Source organism: Lissotriton vulgaris, chromosome 4_1 (assembly GCF_964263255.1).
Source record: "Lissotriton vulgaris chromosome 4_1, aLisVul1.2, whole genome shotgun sequence".
Taxonomy (NCBI): Eukaryota; Metazoa; Chordata; class Amphibia; order Caudata; family Salamandridae; genus Lissotriton; species Lissotriton vulgaris.
In genome coordinates, this window is record NC_141691.1 from 366,222,053 (window position 1) to 366,242,888 (window position 20,836).

Consider the following 20,836-nt stretch of genomic DNA (forward strand, 5'->3'; position numbering starts at 1 on the left):
CCCGGCGAAATTATGCGTAGAAAGCGAGGATCGTGCCTTGCTCTTTTTCTCGCTGGAGGAGGCGAGAGACTGGTAGGACACCAGGGCCCAGGACCGCACGCTGCAGTCTTCAGATTCGGAGGTTGTTCCGGGATCAGTGGAAACGACTCCGGACATTGAACTTGGAACCGGAGACTCAGGCAGTCGCCCAGACTGAGCTCTACACGCCGAACAACAAATGTGGAACTGTACAGATAAGTCTGTTATGTATATGTGACGGGAAGGGGTCCCAGAAAGACTGGCTCGGGTATTTACTATAGGGGTTTCTAGGAGACTTGCAATTTGAGATCATGTGGGTGGCCTCTTGACCTTCTTATTTTCCTTTTTCTATCCTTTAAACTCAGAAAAAAGTACAGGTTGGGGGCCATTCTGGTAGTTAATTACAATGGGATGCCCCCCACTAGAGTCCAGGCCCACCGGCGAAGCTTCAGATTAATCTCGCACCCCGGCATAGCCAGTTATCTTGCACAACACTCAAAAGACATTACCACTTGTATTTCAAGGTTGGACCGGGCCACTGACCTGGGACTGTTAAACTGACAGTGAAGTGCTTACAGGGAAGGAGGGGAGTGGTGTGGGGCGGTGTGTAATGTTTTTTTCTATGAAACACAAGATGCAAATTGAAATTCATTCTGCTGCCCATTGGGGGGGGGGGGAGGGTGGGGGGGGTTGAAAGGTTGTTCGTTTGTTGGGAAACTTTTGGGGTCACACTCTTATCACTTGCTCAGCATAGTCACCTGTGTAGGCCATGCTGCTTGCAAGCTATAGGCTTCAGTTACATTGGCCTGAGCACTACCATTTCTTTTAGCGCAGAAAGCAGGTCTGACCCAAGCTTCTCCCAGCGAGGCCTCGCACTCGCTGCTTCAAGGCCCCCACCCCACTGTATGTGAGGTTCACGAACATCAAAGTTCAAGTTCCTTCTTAATCTTGCAACACACCCCAGGCCCCCACCTGAAAGCTGTGAACGGAGAAAAGGGAAGTTCCCACCACAAGCTACTTCTTGAACCTGTCCGATAAATGAGGATAAATGTGGCAAATCAGTATCACAGACTGGCACATAGATGCATGAATACAATCCTTTGGAGCAATAATAACACATTTCTAATTAATGATAGATTTTCCAGTCAAGATGCCAGGAACTCAGTCTAGACTGGCCTACGTGATACACAATTACAAGAAGGGGCCACATTTACACTTATGATGGGAAGGTACCAGGCAGGGGCGTAAAAGGCGATGAAGGGATATGTGATACGAGGTGGCGTGACATGACGTAATTATAATCTCACGCTTTGGGCATTATAAAAAGGAGGCCCGCACGAACATCGGCGGGCAACTCCTCGTCTGTTTGTAGGTATTCAGGCAGAGAGTTGCCTCCAAGGGCCCTTGATCAAATGTTCATATTTTTTATATATAATTTACCTGTATTTTATCTGTGTAACTGCTTTTCAACAAGACATTTTATGTCTGCATATGTTTTCTGTAACTTATTTTTCTCATTTAAGCATTTATATTGTGATTCTAGGACATCTCACTAAGTATAGAGTTGTGAGCGTACCTAATAATAATAATTTGTATTTTGCATTCTAATGTATTTCCAGGATTCTCACTATAAGCAAATGTGAGTATATTTCTATGCAACTAGCACAACCGTGTTTATTCAAACTGCCTCAGAGCACATAAATGCACTTAAAGAATAGTCTCTCTCTCTTCTTAGCAGCTTCAAAACTGTACTTTGTGGAATCAAACTGCTATCATTGAATATTTCTAGAAGCTGTGTCTTCTAATAAAACTTGTTCAACTTTCAGAAACAGTCTCCAAGGCTCATATATCCGTTTCTTCCTATTTTTAGAGCAAGCGTTCCAGGACTACCCCGGTGCAACTTAAGGTGCCCCATTTCCCTTAGTTCTCTCTCACGGTCTCCCCAGCGCGGCTTCAGAGCTGCTGCACCGAGTCCCCTGGCCCCTCCTGCCCACAATTAATCTTCCCTCCGACAGTAGCACCGAGGGCAGGGTGCATTGTAAGTATAAGGTAGGACATTCCCTAGTGTGTGTTGCATGTCCTAATAGTGAATTACAGCCATTTTCGTTATTCACTATTGCAAGACTACCTGTTCTCCATAGGCCAGAATGGGCAGTTAGATTATTACATCTTATAATCCTAACTGACTCAGAGAACATGGTAAAAATTGGAGTTTAGTATGCCTGAACTCAGAATGATAAATTACATCTTTTAGTGAAATTGGTTTTAACATTCTGTGTTTGAAAATACCACTTCTAGAAGTAGGTATTTTCTTGTCCAACTATCCAAGCCTGCCTCTGCTAGGCTGTTTATTCCTTGTATGGAGTTGAAGTGACAGGGCTGGGGGATTCCAGGAGACAGAATGAGTCAGCCCAGTGGTGAATAGAGAGATCTGGATTTAGATGGGAGGGAGGGAGGAGTTGCACCTGGGACCTGAATAGGGCTGTGCCTTCCCTCCACAATGCTGGCTCCACCTCCTGTGGGGCGTCTGATGTTTCTGCCCTGCACTGTGAAAGGAAAGAAGGAGTCATGTAAACAGAGTGCTTCAGAACTGGTTTGGACTGGGCAAAGGCCCCTCTGCCCTCAGAAGACAAAGGATTTTGGGGTATGAATATTGGAACTTTGATTCCAAGAAATTAGATCACTTTTGGCCAAACAAGATGAAATCTTTGCTGAGGAGAGGAACCTGAAGAAACTGAGGAGAGACTATCCCTAAGCTGAAGTGCTGCTTGGGAGATAGGCCTGCAGTGGGTGCCCGACTGCTAAAGTAAGGAGAAAGGAACTTTGTGTATTTTATTTCAACTTGTAAGGATCTCCAAGGGCTTGGAACAGAGCTTGCCTCCCGATGAAGTCTCAGGGACAACAGACTTCACCAACCAGCTCCCCAAGAGTCTTCCTAAAGTGCCTGCAGTTGTGCTGGACTTTTTGAGGACTTGCGTGTCGCAAGGAGCTGGAAGCACAACTCAAGAACAAGAAGTGTGTCGCCGAACTGCCGTTTCACAACACGAGAAGCCTCACATCGCCGAAGAAGAGGAACAAGGTCGCCGCAGACGCAGCCACATCTCCGGGAAGCGGGTCGCAGGAGAAAAGGATCGACGTCGCATCAGATGCCGCCGCATATCCGAGAAGTGTGTCGCAGGGCCTGGCGCTGCTCATCGCCGGAGAAGAGGATCGACGTCTCCGCAGATGCTGCTGCATCACTGGGAAGAGTATTGCAGGGCCGGTCGCGGCTCGCATCGTTGTGGAAGCAACTCGCATCGCCAGGAGAGAGGATCGACGTCGCATCAGACGTCGCCGCTTCATTGGGAAGAGTGTCGCAGCTCACATTGTGGAAAGCATCTCGCATCGCCGGAGAAGAGGATTGACGTTGCAGCAGACGCCGCCGCATCACCGGGAAGCGTGTCGCTCCAAGGAGAAAGCGTCATCTTTATTTCTTTGCACCAGATCTTCAAAGCATCACTGTCCTTGCGTGTAAGGGACTACCGCATCACATTTCCTGCTACTCTTTCGTTGCCCTGCGTGTCGCATCTTAAGGTACATTGACTCAAAGTGTCGCATTTTAAGATCTAAAGAGAAGGAAGCTAATTCTACCAATTTCAGTACAGTGTTGTGGATTTTTGTCGTTTGTGGTCTTGTGATAAGTCTAAATAAAGAGTACTTATTTTTGATATAAAACCTGTGTGGTGTCCATCTGTAGTGTTGTCATTTGATTACTGTATGTGTTCACAAATGCTTTACACACTGCCTCTGAGATAAGCCTGACTGCTCGTGCCAAGCTACCAAGGGGGTGAGCAGGGGTTATTTTAGGAGTGTACCCCCTTACCCTGACTAAAGGCAAATGTGAGAAAGTGGCTCTATATATACTGGACCAAAGTGAGTTACAGTGTGTATAGAGTCCACCAACCCCAGAGGTATAACCGAGGTTAAAGTCAGGGCTGACCTTACTCTCAAAAGTGGTAGCTTGGTCGAGCAGTAAGGCAGTACCAGAGGACGGTGTAAAGCATTTGTTGTGCACTCTCAGTCAGCAAAAGGTTTCACACACTCAAGGAATGAACTCCAGGCCAATTGTTTTTATATCAAAAGATATAGTTGTTTTATTTTTAGAAACAACAGGCATAGAAAAATATACTTTTCTCATTGACGAGTGATCTCAGGTTATTGCTTTGCAGAAAGGAAATTACTTTGTAAACCCAATAGGTACAGGGGTTGCAATAGGCAACACAATTCTAAACACAATTTAGCATTGAGCTCAATGGGTTTTTCTACACAATTACAGATGATTACTTTGTAGATTACTTTTGTAAGTCCAGGACTTGATCCAGTCTTGGGGTCCAAGCTGGAAACAGTTTAGTAAAAACGTTTTGGTTATTGCAATGATTTTTAAGGAATAAAAAGGTATTTTAAAAGTTCACACTTTTCAGTGAAAATCTGGCAATGTTAACCAATGTGAGAAAATTCAGGTTACAGGTAAAGTATGTACTTGTTACTTTTGTAATCCAGTACTGGGCTCCTAGGTCCAGCACTGGGATCTCTACTTAAGACAAGTAAGTAATTATGTTTCCGTAGTAGGTACGATTTTTAAGGAAGATTTCGAGTTTTCAAAAGTAGACACTTGGAAGAAATTTCATAGAAAAGCAGTCAATGGATGCCTATGGAGAAAATTCAGGTTACTTGTAAACCCGGTTAGGATTACTTTTGCGGTTCAGTACTGTGCTACAAGGTACAGTGCTGGCTTCTCTCCTGATCACAGGTGAATACTTCAGAATTTGGTTGATTTTATAGGAATACTTTAGAGTTTCAAAACTTCACACTTAGAAGATTCTTCGAGTCAAACCAGTCAATGTTATCCTATGGCAGGTAAGTGGGTTATCGGTTTCCAGTGAGTACTCGACCAGTGAAGTTAAGGTTCTGGGCATAGACTCAGGGGTCCCCCAGGGTCAGGTAGGTACAGTTGGTACACCCCCAGCGGCACAGGGGCAGCCGGGTGCAGAGGTAGTTAGGCCCAATGTTGTCCAATGAGAGGCAGGGGGTCTTCGGTTGGTGGCGGTTGGCTAGCTAGCAGGCCACGCGGCTGTGGGAGCTGGGCTCCTGGTCACTTGCTCAGGGCAAATGGGGAAGTAGGTTAGGACACAGGGGGCACTCGGGCGGCTGGGTGCAGGGTGCTTTTGAGGCGCCGAGCGCTCAATGTTATTCAAAGAGAAAGGTAAAAAGGGAACAAAGGCTGCAGGCTCGGGGACGGTGATTCTTCAGGTGCGACCACCACTTCGAGAGGTTAAGGTGGGATCTTGGAGAAGAGGTAGGTACCCCAAAGGAAGGCGCAGGGGGCTGCAGGGCGACGGGTGCAGGGGTGTCTTTGAGCGTCGTGAAATCTTACCCTCTGCTGGTCGCGGTTGGAGGGGTCCCTGGTTCTGAGGCTGCAGGCGTCGTCTGGTTCGCCGAGGAGGGTCTCTCGGCACTGGACTTCAGGTCCCGGACGCCGGGGGGACGTCCTCGTGGTCTTGGATCACTCGGGCATGGCAGGTGCCGACTGGGTTGGTCTGGTGCTTCTTGGCTGGCACCAGGGGTATGGTTGTTGAAGCAGAGCCTCTGCTGATGGGAGTCCCAGTCTTCAAGAGGGTCAAGGCAGGCAGGTCCTCCGGGGGTCCCAAGGTTGCTGTCTGCAGGAGTCGCCGCGATTAAGCAGGAGCAGGTTCCAGGATTGACAGGCCTGTAGGGCTGGGGCCAAGTCAGTGGGTGTCGTCCTGTTAGCAGCTGCACTGCGGGTCTTCTTCTTGATCTTCTTTTCTTATCAGGATCTGAGAAAGGAAGGTTCAGGGAGCCCCTAAATACTGAATATAGGGGTGCTACAGGTAGGGCAAGGGCAGGGACATATAGGTCCCTGTCCTGGGGTGTGTACACCCCGTAGTCTGCTCCTCTCCTGTGGGAGGGGGGCAGGAACCTAGCTGTGTTTGTGCATGGCTTCCCATCTTCAAGATGGCCGGAGCCCGGGGTCGTGCTTCACCTCGCATCTCCCACCTGAGGGGTGGGGTTGGCAAAGGCTGGCACACCCCCCTTCCTGACGCAGTTTTTCCCGCCAGTCCTCCCGCCAGAGTGGGGGTCAGAACCGGTGGGGGCCAGTTGCTGGGTACAGCAAATGGTCTGGAGAAGCTCACAGAGGCAGCCAGCCTTTGAAGCTTCCCCCTGCCCATCCTGGGGGAGGAGACCTAGCACCTCGTCCAGGATGTGCATTGTTGCAGGCCCAGGAGAGCGAGGGGCTCTCCACCCAGGGGTCCAGCAACATGTCTGCTTTGTGGCAGCCTGGGTAGCCACTTAGTCCAGATGTGGATTGTAGGGTAGGTGTCAGGGGGCATCTCTAAGATGCCCTCTGGGGTGCATTTTAATTAAATCCCACACTGGCATCAGTGTGGGTTTAATGGTTGGGAAGGTTAATACCAAACTTGTCAGTCTTCAGTGTAGCCATTACGGTGCTGTGGAGTTCGTAATGACGACCTCCCAGCACCATATACTCTTAATGGCATCACTGCACTTACAGTGCCCAGGAATGGCCCTGGGAACTGTAGGGGCACAGAGCGTATGCACTTGTGCCCACACCACTGGCATAGGGCACCCAGCGAGAGGGGTGACTGATGTATGCCAGGGCAGTGGGTCTTGTGGGCATGGCACACAGGGATGTGTGCCATGTTGACTCTTTGTTTTGTGCTGTACTTAGACACTCAGCCTTCAAAGTCAGTGTGTGGGTGTCAGGGTACAGGACCTCTAAGGGTGGCACAAAAAGTGCTGCAGCCCTTAGGGGTCTGCTCTGGTCACCATGCCCTGGGTACCTAGGGTACCATTTACTAGGGGCTGACAGGTGGCCAGAGATGCCAATTGTGTTTCAGGTTCAACAAAATGTTAGGGAAGGAACACAGGTCCTGGGTACCTGGTTGGCAGGAGCCCAGGGCGCACTCAGTCAAACCACATCAGCAGTTCAGAAAAATGTGGGGGCATACCAATGCAAAAAAGAGGACACTTTCTCACAGCAAGGGTCCCTATTTGCCACAAGTACTTACTTGTACCAACTAGAGACCCCCAAATCTAACGCCCACATTTACAGGGCACTAAGGGGGGACCTTGCCACAGACCCCCTCCCTGTTCAAGCCAAATGGGGCGCGTTACTGGAGGAACCTTTAACGGACTTGGAATGGAAAAGGGTACATGAGGGGGTTAAGCAGATTAGCTCTAATGCCAGATTTAAACTTACCCAATTCAATATTGTTCACCAAACCTATCTGACTCCATGTGTACTACACAAAATATACCCGGACCGCCCTGCCCACTGTCCCAAATGTGGTTATACAGATGTCCATTTCTTACATATGACATGGGAACTGCGGCAATTCTGGGGGTCAGTACTAGAGCGCTTGCAGCAGTTAACGGGGTGGACGCTACCCCACTCCATTTATGAGGTACTTCTGAGACTTCTCCCTAGACCTAAAGGGAAAAAGCTTACACGGAAATTTCTCCATCTGGGGCTGGCCAAAAGGAGTATTGCAATCAGGTGGATGAGTTCGAAGCCCCCCCACTGTGGAAAATTGGGCCAAAGACTTAAGGGAATGGACAACAGCAAACTTATTTCGAATGAGGTGAGTTCAGAGGAATGAACAATTGGAAGAGGATGCGAGGTCCTGGTACACCATGATCTCGGAAATCCCTCTAAGAGAGGTCCTCACCTCACAAGCAACGGAGGGTACCCGGGCTGACCACGCTGGATCAGAAACGGGGGTGCAGTCAGAGGGCAATCACAGTCCGAGAACATAGTGGAAACACCACAATTTCGAGATGTAGTCAAGACTCTTGATACATGGTGAGGGGGGTAGTTTCCTTTATGTGACCCGGGTTAGGGGTTGTGGGGGGGATAGAGGGGGGGGGGGGTTTGGTTAAGAGTTACAATGCTATGATTTATCTCCCCGAGATACAACTGTTCATGTCCGAACACAGTACTAGGTTTATTAACGCAAGATTTCAGTTGTGAACACATCCTCTCTTTGACACGACTGTATTGTAATTGTTGATACAATTATCCGTGATAAGTAAATATTGCTATGACTGTATTGTGATTCTGGACGATTAATAACCATAATTAAAAAAAAAAAAAATTGTTGGTGGATTTATGTAAATACATTTTGTCTGGTGTGCGTTATACCCTGAAGTAAACTGGTGCATGCCTTATAAAAGAACAATCATGAAGAACAAATACATTTTAAATGACAATACAATCCTAGTATTAAATTCAACAATCGTTAATCTGTGACAGATCTGGGTACAGTGTCTTTGATATCTCAGAATTCCATAGAGTGGGGTCAGCTGTCTGCTTCTGAGGGCTGTAAAAAAGGAAGGGGGTTTGCAAAGCGGGAAATATCTTTGGTGTTGAAAGGAGTTGATGCAAGATAGAGACGGAGGTTGGAAAAGGATGCTTAGAGACACACAGTCTTATACACTGTAAATAAGCAAATGTGTAATTTAGCATCTAAAGAGGATGTGCAGAAAGTCATGAATAATTAGGCAAAATTGTGCTGAAACAGTAATGTGATAAATATTTAGCTTATGTTGGCTGCTAAATGTTACTGATTCCGGTCTAGGAAAGACATGGCTTGGTAGTTCGGGCTGGACTGTTCCCATGAGGCACAGGGGCAAGGCTGATTTGCATATAGCCATTGTCTGACCTAGGGTGGTGTGGAGTGCAAAAAAACGATGGATTTAGGCCCAGATCATTGTACTGGGGTGAATGTAAGACATTGTTCTGCATTCTGTCCATCAACTGTGTTTTTTGCAAAGCTAAATGTTATATGCCTGGTAGGGTTAGAAGGTACTTCTAAGCAGCCTACTATAGCATTGCATATTTAAGGATAAAACAAAGGATTTTCCTTTATGGCAAAAGCAGTTTGTTGAAAGATTATTTGACAATTGTGACGAAAGCAACCAAAATTTTTTTTCTAAAGACAGCAAAGGAACTTACACAAGTGGAACTTTTTCTAAATGTTACCATGCAAATACCCCCAAAACTAAATGTTAACGAAGTAAACCTCTTACCAAGAGTGGGTGTGCTCGGTCTGCTTGTAACAGCACCAACACTTAATCGGGGCACTGTTATTCTTCCTGTTGATGAGGACATCTGTATGAAATACATCAATGAACAAATTAAGTATCAGAAATAAAGTCTACAATATATTGAAACATTACATTTACAGATGTTTGGGGAAAAGAACTCACCTACATATCGTGAAAAAAAAAATCACACATGCTATTTTTGTAGTGAAACCACTGATATCTGATTTCGTATATCCTTGCAGAAGGAAATGCTTCTTTTTGCTTGGCGACCCAAAATGTTTTAGGCAAATGCTGCTGGTTTTTCGACTCGGAGTGCACTGAGGCCCACTAACCAGACCTCGGTGCCAGTGCTTGGACCCTTATCTGTGTAGGTTGGATTGGGCTACACCCAAATGGCATAGATTAACTTACGTCTAAGTCCCTTGTATATGGTACCAGTAGTACTGAGGGCCTGTAAGCTACAGTGACCCCTAAGGGACTTCAGTACTAGTTGTACCATCCTGAAGGGTACAGGGTAAAACATGGCACTGAGTTTGAGACTGGAGGGGAAGTTTAAAACTGCTAAATCGGCTTTACTATATTAAGCACTGGCAAAGCCCAAACCCCCTTTTGAATGTGTTTAAGTCACCCCCATTGATTTCAAGGCAGAGTGCAACAGATTCAAACAGTAGAACAGGCAATTAACATATTATAGCAGCAAAAACACAGGAAGGTACGTTTTTGCTGCAAGAGAGACGGGTAGCCCAATTGGCAAGTACAGAGTTACATGCCGACATCTCAGCTGTTTAACTTCTGAATGGGACGTCCAAAATTCTTTCTTCAAGGTATCAAACAACTCATTAGATAAAGCCTGATTTGATGACTAAGCCGGGGGGACCTGACCTGACACTGCCACTGACCTGGGAGGTCTCTACTTGGGCTCCTGGAACTCCGCAGCCCCAGCGCTGCTTTGCTGAAATAGACGCCAGGCTCTTTGCCTCCCTGCTGCCTGCCGCTTCCCAACCATCGCGGCGAGGCGGCAGATCGGGGACTACATCCCCCAGCACCGCTTGCGCCTAGGAAGGCGTGCACCCTGCCCCGCCCCCGGAGGTGCGCTTAAGGTCAGCGCGAGCCCCGGGGGGGCGGGGGACCGGACCTGACACTGCCACTGACCTGGGAGGTCTCTACTTGGGCTCCTGGAACTCCGCAGCCCCAGCGCTGCTTTGCTGAAATAGACGCCAGGCTCTTTGTCTCCCTGCTGCCTGCCGCTTCCCAACCATCGCGGCGAGGCGGCAGATCGGGGACTACATCCCCCAGCACCGCTTGCGCCTAGGAAGGCGTGCATCCTGTCCCGCCCCCGGAGGTGCGCTTAAGGTCAGCGCGAGCCCCGGGGGAGCGGGGGACCTGACCTGACACTGCCACTGACCTGGGAGGTCTCTACTTGGGCTCCTGGAACTCCGCAGCCCCAGCGCTGCTTTGCTGAAATAGACGCCAGGCTCTTTGCCTCCCTGCTGCCTGCCGCTTCCCAACCATCGCGGCGAGGCGGCAGATCGGGGACTACATCCCCCAGCACCGCTTGCGCCTAGGAAGGCGTGCATCCTGTCCTGCCCCCGGAGGTGCGCTTAAGGTCAGCGCGAGCTCCCGCGTCGCGGGATCGCACGTGGGTCGGCGCCCGGGGCTAAGCCCGGTCAAAGGGCGGGCCCTCTGTGGCCCTCAGCGGCACGAGGAGGACGGGGACGGGCCACTCCCCTTGGCATCAACTCCAGAGAAGGTATAGTGCCTAATCTTATTCATTCACGACTTATGGACATTCTGTTTCACCATCATAGCCATACTACATAAATCATGCCATCCAAGGGGGCCTATCAAAATTTCTTTCAAAAACGACGCCCAGCCCAGGAAATGGACACGCACACTCGGAGCCATAGGACCCTTACCGCTATCAGTGAAACAGATACTGATGATTGCCGTCAACCCCCAGATCCAACTCAAACCCTCCGACAAGCCCCTGACAGCCCGGAAACATTGTCTTACTGGGAGGAACTAAATGCTTTGTGCGGGACTAATTTTCTTCCAGTTACAGCTCCTTCCCCCGTAAAAGGCTCTACTATTGACACTCACGCCGATAGACCTTGCGATCCACCCCTATCACTCAAGGAGGATAGCAGCCAAGCTATTGGATTGTCACAGGGCCAAAGTGCGAAAAGGAAGCACGACGGGGTTAATGATAATGTTTATGAAACAGAAGCTAAAATACAAAAACTTTGTACTAACCCCTGATCGCCTGCCATAAATCCTATCTTATCCAAGGTGCACACTGAAACTCTGGATGATGAAGTAGCATCCCCCATCTGCAACTATTGCCCCAGCTTGAACTGATGTTAAGATCTGTAATAGCACCCCTGCTTGATCAAATCAACATCTTAGGGGATAGGTTGACAAGCTTAGAGACTATCATTAAAGCCAACTCTTCCCCTCCCGCAAAGATTGTAACACCTAATTGTTCCACTCCCTACTGGTCCCAAAGTGCCTTACACTACAAAAATTGTCCCAACTGTAAGTCATTCTCCCATCTGCCTACCTCTAACCGTTACCAAAATCGCCCACAAATCTGTGACCAATACAACAAAAAATGTCCTAACCAATGGCCAACCTCCCAAGAGACAACCCCCAACTGCCACCAAAATTGCCCGTAAACCTGCATTAACCAACTACTCTGCTAACCAAACAGAGTAGCTTGTATAGATTTGCCTCCAGAAGCCGCCCCCTTTGTGCTTGTTCTTGCAGGAGTACCTGCACCCATCCACGGGAAACCTGAAAGACATCAGGACCTACTGTATAAGGTCCTCTTTTGGTTATCAAAAAATAGACCCCTCCCACCCAACAAAGACGGTGGCATCCTGAGCGTTAGAAGGGTGGGCTGGTTAGGGTCATCTAAAGAAATTCCCGGGGACCTAGTTCTAGTTAAATTTAGGGACAGGCACACAGTCCCCTACCTATGATCCTCCCGGCCCCATGAAAATGACGGCTCCATCTCCGTTTGGGATCTGTATGATTTTTACCCGAGTACCCCACCTATCCCCCCATCAAGATCAACAGCCCTACACAAATATTTCCTAGGTAGGGGTACCATAAACTCTCCTACCCCCTATAGACCTGACTTCTTTTACTAATATTGTAACATTTGAGAAGCCTTTATAAAGGGACAAGTTTATATCTCAACCCAGTCGGTAATGCTGTTTTTATGTACCTTCCCTCCGAAAAAGAAAAAGGTTCCTATAGGCTGGGTATATGTCTTTTTTTTTTTACCTTGTATATATCATTGTTTATATTATTTTCTTATGCTTGTATGCTTATATTGTTTTATATGTATGCTTTTATGATTTTAATTCAAAATCGAATAAAGCCAAGTGAACTGAACTGAACTGAACTGACTAAGCCGAAATAAACGTAACTTGTTGCCACATGCAACTTTTCAAGTGGCCATTTACTAAAGCTGGCCACGAGGAAGCCCTATATTATTTTCTTATGCTTGTATGCTTATATTGTTTTATATGTATGCTTTTATGATTTTAATTCAAAATCGAATAAAGCCAAGTGAACTGAACTGAACTGACTAAGCCGAAATAAATGTAACTTGTTGCCACATGCAACTTTTTAAGTGGCCATTTACTAAAGCTGGCCACGAGGAAGCCCCCCGCCCACCAGGGGAGACACATAAATAACTCCCAGGACAGGCAATATTAAAAGGCACCTGTTAAAGGAAGTGTTACCTCCTCCTGGAAGAAAGCCACACAAGGGGTTAGCTTAAACAAGCATTTGCAATGCAATAGGTCTCCCATTTGGAATGTTTGAGCTATTGGTATTGTAAATGACAAATATTTTATTTATGTGTTTGTTTTGAAAATAGCGAAATTAATAGCTTTGTCATTTACAATGCCAATAGTTTTAACTTTCGCAAACGTGACACCTATAGCATTTGTAATGCAATAGGTGTTGTATTTACATGACTAAGATGTATTAACCCTTTCCATGCTCATGACGAGCTCAGCTCGTCATGAGGCACAGTGGAGCTGTGCTGATGACGAGCTGAGCTCGTCATGAATGATGTACTAAAGCATTTTCCAGCACAGGAGGGGAAAATGCACAGCAGCGATGTGGTTAATATTACAAATTACAAAGGCTTTTATTTTTTAAATAATTAATACTTAATTAAAACTTATTGTCATTTATAATGGCAATAGCTTAAACTTTTGTAAATAACTTTTCGGAATATTATGTTCAGTGCATTTTATTGTGATGAAAATCCAACAACAGAAGTGAAATATTAACATCTTTTTGTGACATTTGTAATAAAGCTTGAAACATTGAGAGAACATATTAGAACCAGTTGTATTTGAATGGTTGCACAGAGTGATGCTGTGGTGCCGAGTGATGCTGTGGTGCCGAGTGATGCTGTGGTGCCGAGTGATGCTGTGGTGCCGAGTGATGCTGTGGTGCCGAGTGATGCTGTGGTGCCGAGTGATGCTGTGGTGCCGAGTGATGCTGTGGTGCCGAGTGATGCTGTGGTGCCGAGGGATGCTGTGGTGCTGAGGGATGCTGTGGCGTAGAGGGATGCTGTGGCGTAGAGGGATGCTGTGGCGTAGAGGGATGCTGTGGCGTAGAGGGATGCTGTGGCGTAGAGGGATGCTGTGGCGTAGAGGGGTGCTGTGGCGTAGAGGGGTGCTGTGGCGTGGAGGGGTGCTGTGGCGTGGAGGGGTGCTGTGGCGTGGAGGGATGCTGTGGCGTGGAGGGATGCTGTGGCGTGGAGGGATGCTGTGGCGTGGAGGGATGCTGTGGCGTGGAGGGATGCTGTGGCGTGGAGGGATGCTGTGGCGTGGAGGGATGCTGTGGCGTGGAGGGATGCTGTGGCGTGGAGGGATGCTGTGGCGTGGAGGGATGCTGTGGCGTGGAGGGATGCTGTGGCGTGGAGGGATGCTGTGGCGTGGAGGGATGCTGTGGCGTGGAGGGATGCTGTGGCGTGGAGGGATGCTGTGGCGTGGAGGGATGCTGTGGCGTAGAGGGATGCTGTGGCGTAGAGGGATGCTGTGGCGTAGAGGGATGCTGTGGCGTAGAGGGATGCTGTGGCGTAGAGGGATGCTGTGGCGTTGAGGGATGCTGTGGCGTTGAGGGATGCTGTGGCATTGAGTGGTGCTGTTGGATTCAGTGGTGCTGTTGGATTCAGTGGTGCTGTTGGATTCAGTGGTGCTGTTGGATTCAGTGGTGCTGAGTGATGCTGTGACATTCAGTGGTGCTGTGGCGTTGAGTGGTGCTGAGTGATGCTGTGACATTCAGTGGTGCTGTGGCGTTGAGTGGTGCTGAGTGGTGCTGTGGCGTTGAGTGGTGCTGTGGCGTTGAGTGGTTCTGTGGCGTTGAGTGGTTCTGTGGCGTTGAGTGGTTCTGTGGCGTTGAGTGGTTCTGTGGCGTTGAGTGGTTCTGTGGCGTTGAATGGTCACAGAGTTAATGGTTGGAAAAACAAAGCCATCGTCAAGGATAACGGGCGTCCAGCAACTACAATTAAGGAAGTAAAAAACAATAAGTGAGCAAGTCGAAAGTGTAAAAATAAGACTGGCTTGCTCTTTTCCAAATCTATTGGTTGGATGTGGTGCACTGTCAGACTGCGCGCACGTTGTCGGAATGCCACGGGGTGGAACCAACTGCAAGTGCATTGTCAGTATGGCACAGAGTGAAAGTGACTGCATGTGCATTGTCGGAATGGCAAAGGTGGAACCAACTGCACGTGCATTGTCAGTATGGCACAGAATAGAATGACAAGAGGGCGAAAATGTGGGGCGAAGAGAACGAGAAACTAGAGGGACGCAGGATTTAAGGCAGAGAAAGATGAAAAAGAGTGGATGAATCAGTGATACAGGAGGGAGGGGAGAGGGGGGTCGAGAATTGCAATGAAAGGGAGTGGTAGAGAGAGCAAATTCAGATACATAGGGGCAATGTTGGCAAGCACTTACGAAGAGCAAACAATGTAATGGTACAAGCAGAAGTCACTGAGCTCCGCCAGACAGAAGTACTGCGGCAAGCCTCTGACATCACACAGGTATGACTGGTGCCCGGTTAGCAAGAGAGGGCAGCGGAGCTCTGGGGTCAGACGGCGCAGTGATTCACAAGCGCCCGGGGCATCCTGAGGTGTCCACACGGGTTCAACAGACAAGTGTGTGTCATCGAAGCTGTTGGCTAAAGAAATCAGACACCCATACAATGTGGCCACATTCGACATGGGGCCACTTGGCAACTATGAACTGCACAGCAGTCACCAGAGTGGATTATGTACCCCTATTTTACAGAATGGGAGATATGGAAGAGGGGGCTGTTAAATACTTAGTTCTAGCGGTGCAAATCTCTGGGGCTGCAATAGGGATTTAGATAATGTTCAGTTAAAAAACACGAACAAAATGCAGGTGAACGTAGATATTAATGGCGCAGCAGTTGCTATTCCAGCCTCAGAGTGCAAATGTTGTCGATTAGCAGACAAGTATATACAAAGAGGAGTGAAGTGTGAAGCAGGGGACGCGAGAGCGGATCCCTTTGAAGTGAAGCTTTCGGTCGCTAGAGAAGTGTGAGCCTGGTGGGGGTGGGGGGTCGGGGAGGGGCGGGATGCCAGCGAGTGTGAGGGAACGGGCCAAGCGCGCGCTCGAGAAGTCACGGATGAACAAGTAACACGCATTGTCAGAAATCCGGCTGGTTGGTTTGAGAGACTTTGGTTCAGCAGTAATAGGTTCGAGTAAACTCGACCTAAAAACGAGCTTCAAAGGGGAAGCCAACTTTGAGGGGCATATGTTAACCACATTTGAGAGTATATGTTCTTTTCTTCGGGTATTATAAATGGGGTAACCCGTAGGACCATTGGACCCGGGTGAACATCGGTACAAGAAAAAAGGTCACAGTGGTTAGCTGATTACAGATTCATGTACGTAGAACTAAATTCAAATGCATTAAAAAATTCAAAACGTCACTGCACAAACTGTTGATTTCTTGTGATTTCATATTGCATCACAGAAATAGAATTAATCAAAACATATGAGATTAATCAACATTGTTACACATCGGTGCTCAGAAAGGGAGGGATGGAGTGAGTGAGTCCTCAAGTAAAGTTGAGTGATAGAAGGCTGATAGCCAGAAACCGGTCCTTGGATGCTTGATTCCGGTCTAGGAAAGACATGGCTTGGTAGTTCGGGCTGGACTGTTCCCATGAGTCACAGGGTCAAGGCTGATTTGCATATAGCCATTGCCTGACCTAGGGTGGTTTGGAGTGCAAAAAAACGATGGATTTAGGCCCAGATCTTTGTACTGGGGTGAATGTAAGACATTGTTCTGCATTCTGTCCATCAACTGTGTTTTTTGCAACTAAAATATGTTGGCATAATTATTACATGATTTCCTTAACAATCAGTTTCATAACTCTAATGGCTATTGCATCAATTGAATCATGCATGAAATGACTTCTTTCATGTTGACTGTTGCCAAGAGGGCCGATCAGCTGCCTTTACTTTCAACCACACAAAATAAAAAAACTGTGCAAAAGTGCTATAGCTTCACAACTATACAGAATTGAAGCCTCATGGTGAGCGAAGGAGAATACATATGTGAGGAAAGATTTTACAAAGTTCACCTGAGAAAATAAAGGCAAAGCAATTAAGATGTTTTTATAAAACCATACCTTTTTTTGCAAAGATTTCAGTCTGTAGTTAGGTGCAGTCAAACAGTATCTGTCAGGTGGCAATCTAGGTCCAGCATACGGCTTGATCAACGGCAAAGGCATTTGGTTTTTTTGTCTTGCTATGTCTAATAAAAACTGAAAAAAGAGAAGCTTAATTTTAATACGTTTCAGAGTAGTGGCCAGAGTAATGATAAATACGTCGACATAGCTTACATCTCTTGGAGGGGGAGAGGTGAAAGACTGGTCTGTTCTGCACTGGATTGCCAATCTCACATCATCAGCATCAACGTTTGATTTTTTAGCATGGCTTGAGTAAATCTTAGCATCCTCCAATATAGTAGTGACATATCCTTTGGAAGGAGAGAAAAATCAGTTAACAGTAACAGAACAACGTATTTGAGATTTGCAATCTTGATCACCCTAAATATATGCATTTTCCAGTACTAGAACATTAGCGCACACTGAAATACTCACATTGGCCCTGGTAAATAAACTCAATGATTTGACTAAATCATGTTGCCTAGACTGGTATTATTAATGTAATTCGAGGTAGGATTGCCACACTGCTAGAATTGAATGCTATTTCGCAAAGGCATAAACATAAAGAAAGAGGTTGGAAAAGTAAACCGCTCAAAATAACAAACGTCCGTTTTTGCAGTTTCTATTTAAGAAATGTCAGTTATTGCATAACGGCTTAAGCTTTTTATTCACTTTTTTGTTTAAACTAAAAGGTGTAAATCAGTAAAAAATCACATTACTTTGTATGGCAGAAAAGGGGTATAAAACAGATACCAGCTTTATATCTGGGAGTTGGAGAGGTTCTGTATCTTAACACAGCTATTCAAATATTAAGAGGCCCATAGTCTGTGAAAATCCCTGACACAGTAAAATAGCTTGCTCAGGCCAAACCCATCGACTTAAGTTCACGATCCTGGAAGAGGTTTCTCTCCCCAGGGTCGATAGCCTCATCCTGAAACTCTCCTCTGCTAGATTCTCCCTTGTCTGTGCACTGTTTAATCGTCCACCTGAACCTATGCCCCTTTTTCCTCAGTTACTCGGGGACCAAATTTCTCAGCTGGTAATTAATCATGCTAGGGTTGTCATTCTGGGTGATTTCAACTATTGGACATCGGACACCCGCGAGAGTAATCCCTCGATAGAATTCTCCGATCTTTTGCTGAGTCTGAACTGCTCCCAGCAAGTCAAGTCAAAAATTTGTATAGCGCACTACTCACCCAGAGGGTCTCAAGGCGCTTGAAGGGGGCAGGAGGGGGGGTGGGGCTTGTTCGTTACTTATCAAATAGCCAAGTTTTGAGTTGTTTTCTGAAGGAGAGGTGGTTCTGTGTAAGGCGGAGGTGGGTGGGGAGAGAGTTTCAGGTTTTGGCCGCTAAGTAGGAGAAGGATCTTCCTCCAATGGTGGCTCTTCGGATGCGTGGAATCGCGGTGAGGGCTTGATTGGACGATCGTAGTTGGCGGGTGGAGGTGTAAATGGTCAGGCGCGTGTTGAGGTATTTGGGTCCCAGGTCGTGGAGGGCTTTGTGTGCGTGGGTGAGGAGACGGAACGTTATTCTCTTGTTGACTGGGAGCCAGTGAAGGTCTCTCAGGTGACCGGATATGTGTTTGTGGCGGGGTATGTCTAGGATGGATGAGTCGGGCGGAGGCGTTCTGAATGCGTTGGGAGTTTATTCTGTAATTTGGCTGTGGTTCCGGCGTAGAGGGTGTTTCCGTAGTCCAGTCGGCTTGTGACAAGTGTTTGGGTGACCGTCTTTCTTGTTTCGGTGGGGATCCAGCGGAAGATTTTCTGAGCATACGTAAGATGTTAAAGCATGATGATGAGACGGCGTTGACTTGTCTGGTCATCGAGAGGGAGGAGTCTAGAATGAATCCCAGGTTGCGAGCATGGTCCGTTGGTTTGGATGCGCTGCCCAAGGCCGGTGGCCACCATAAGTCGTCCCATGCGGAGGGGGATGATCCTAGGATGAGGACTTCCGTCTTGTCAGAATTCAGTTTTAAGCGGCTGTTCTTCATCCACTCGGCAACGTCTTTCATCCCTTCGTGTAGGTTAGTTTTAGAGGCGTTTGGGTCTTTGGTGAGGGAGAGGATCAGCTGGGTGTCGTCGGCGTAGGAGATGATGTTGAGGTTGTGCTGGTGTGCGATGGATGCGAGGGGGCTCATGTAGACGTTAAAGAGGGTGGGGCTGAGCGATGATCCTTGTGGTACGCAGCAGATGACTTCGGTGGCCTCTGACCTGAAAGGGGGAGGGCAGACTCTCTGGGTTCTTCCAGCGAAAAACGAGATGATCCAGTCCAGTGCTTTTCCTTGTATCCCGACGTTTCTGAAGCATTGTACAAGGGTACTATGACAGACTGTGTCAAATGCTGCGGAGAGGTCCAGGAGGATGAGGGCAGCTGTTTCCCCGTTGTCGAGAAGTGTTCGGATGTCGTCTGTGGCTGCGATGAGGGCGGTCTCGGTGCTGTGTTTGGCTCGGAAGCCGGACTGTGAGGGGTCGAGGGAGCCGTTAGATCCGAGGAAGGCTGCAAGCTGATTGTTGACGGTCTTCTCTATGACCTTGGCAGGGAAAGGGAGGAGCGAGATGGGGCGGTAGTTCTTAAGTTCAGTCGGGTCTGCTGTGGGTTTCTTCAGTAGAGCACTGAGTTCGGCATGTTTCCAGCTTTCTGGGAAGATAGCGGTGTTGAGGGAGCAGTTGATGATATCCCGGAGATGGGGTGCGATGATGGAGTCGGCCTTGTTGAAGATGTGGTGGGGGCATGGGTCGGTTGGTGATCCGGAGTGAATGGAGTTCATCAAGCGGATGGCGTCTTCGGTGCTGATTGGGTTCCAGGCGCCAAGGGTGGTGGTGGGGGGCTTCGGTTCGGTGGTGGTGAGGGGGGTGGACTGGTCGCCAAAGCTGTTATGTATGTCAGCGATTTTGCTGTGGAAGAATGAGGCTAGAGAGTTGCAGAGGTCTTGAGAGGGAGTGATGTCGTTAGAGCCGGCGCTGGGCTTGGTTAGCTCTTTGACGATGCTGAAGAGTTCCTTGCTGTTGTGGGCGTTGTTGTCGAGTCGATCCTTGAATGCTAATTTCTTGGTGGATCGGATCAGCTGGTGGTGTTTGCGGGTGGCGTCCTTGAGGGCGGTCATGTTGTCTGTGGTTGGGTTTTTTCGCCAGGCTTTCTCGAGGGTGCGGCAGTTCTTTTTGGAGTTCTTGAGGTCGTCATTGAACCAGGAGCTTGCTACCTGGTTTGTTGTGATGGTTTTTCAAGGGTGCTAATTCGTCGGCGCAGTGGGCGATCCATTGTGCGAGATTGATGGCTGCTTGGTTTGGGTCCGATGGTTTGGCGGGAAGGTTTTGGTTTAGCAATGTGGTGAGCTGGTCGGTGGTAATTTTGTTCCAGTTTCTGCGTTGGACTTGTTGTGGGTGGTGGTGGGTTGTGGTCTTTCTGAAGTTGAAGTGGATAAGGCTGTGGTCCGTCCAGTGGAGTTCTGTGGCGTGAATGAAGGAGATGTGTTTGCTGGAGGAGAAGATTGGGTCGAGCGTGTGTCCGGCGTGGTGGGTGGGGGTGTTTACCAGTTGTATCAGTCCGAGATTGGCGAGGTTGTCCAGCACGGTGGTGGTATAGCTGCCGTTACTCTTTTCCAGGTGAAAGTTGAGGTCCCCTAGGAGAATGTAGTCCTCGGAGGGGAGGGCGTGTGGGCTGATAAAGTCAGTGATCTCTTCGCTGAATTGTGTGCGGGGTCCTGGTGGTCTGTAGATGAGGGTGCCTCTTAGTGTGGTCTTGGGGTCGGTGTGTATCTGGAAGTGGAGGTGTTCGGCGGCGGTGAAGGTGTCGTCGGAGCTGATTGTGAGGCGGATGGTGTTCTTGTGGACTATGGCGATGCCTCCTCCTGTTCGGTTGATGCGGTCCTTTCGGATGATCTTGTAGCCGTCCGGGATGGCTATGGCAATGCCGGGCGCTGATGCGGTATTCATCCAGGTTTCTGTAAGAAAGGCGACACCGGCGT

At 48.1% G+C, this 20,836-nt stretch overlaps 1 protein-coding gene across 1 annotated transcript in view; it reads right to left on the bottom strand.

Moving 5' to 3' along the window:
* The window catches only part of TAF9B (TATA-box binding protein associated factor 9b), a 92,058-nt gene that overhangs the window by 15,046 nt on the left and 56,176 nt on the right, over positions 1–20,836 (bottom strand). The window contains exons 3-5 of the mRNA XM_086918743.1: positions 17,048–17,184; positions 16,835–16,969; positions 9,127–9,208 (exon numbers count right to left, since the gene is read on the bottom strand). Of these exons, the coding sequence (XP_086774869.1) occupies positions 9,127–9,208; positions 16,835–16,969; positions 17,048–17,184 (354 nt within the window). The remainder of the gene's footprint in view (positions 1–9,126; positions 9,209–16,834; positions 16,970–17,047; positions 17,185–20,836) is intronic.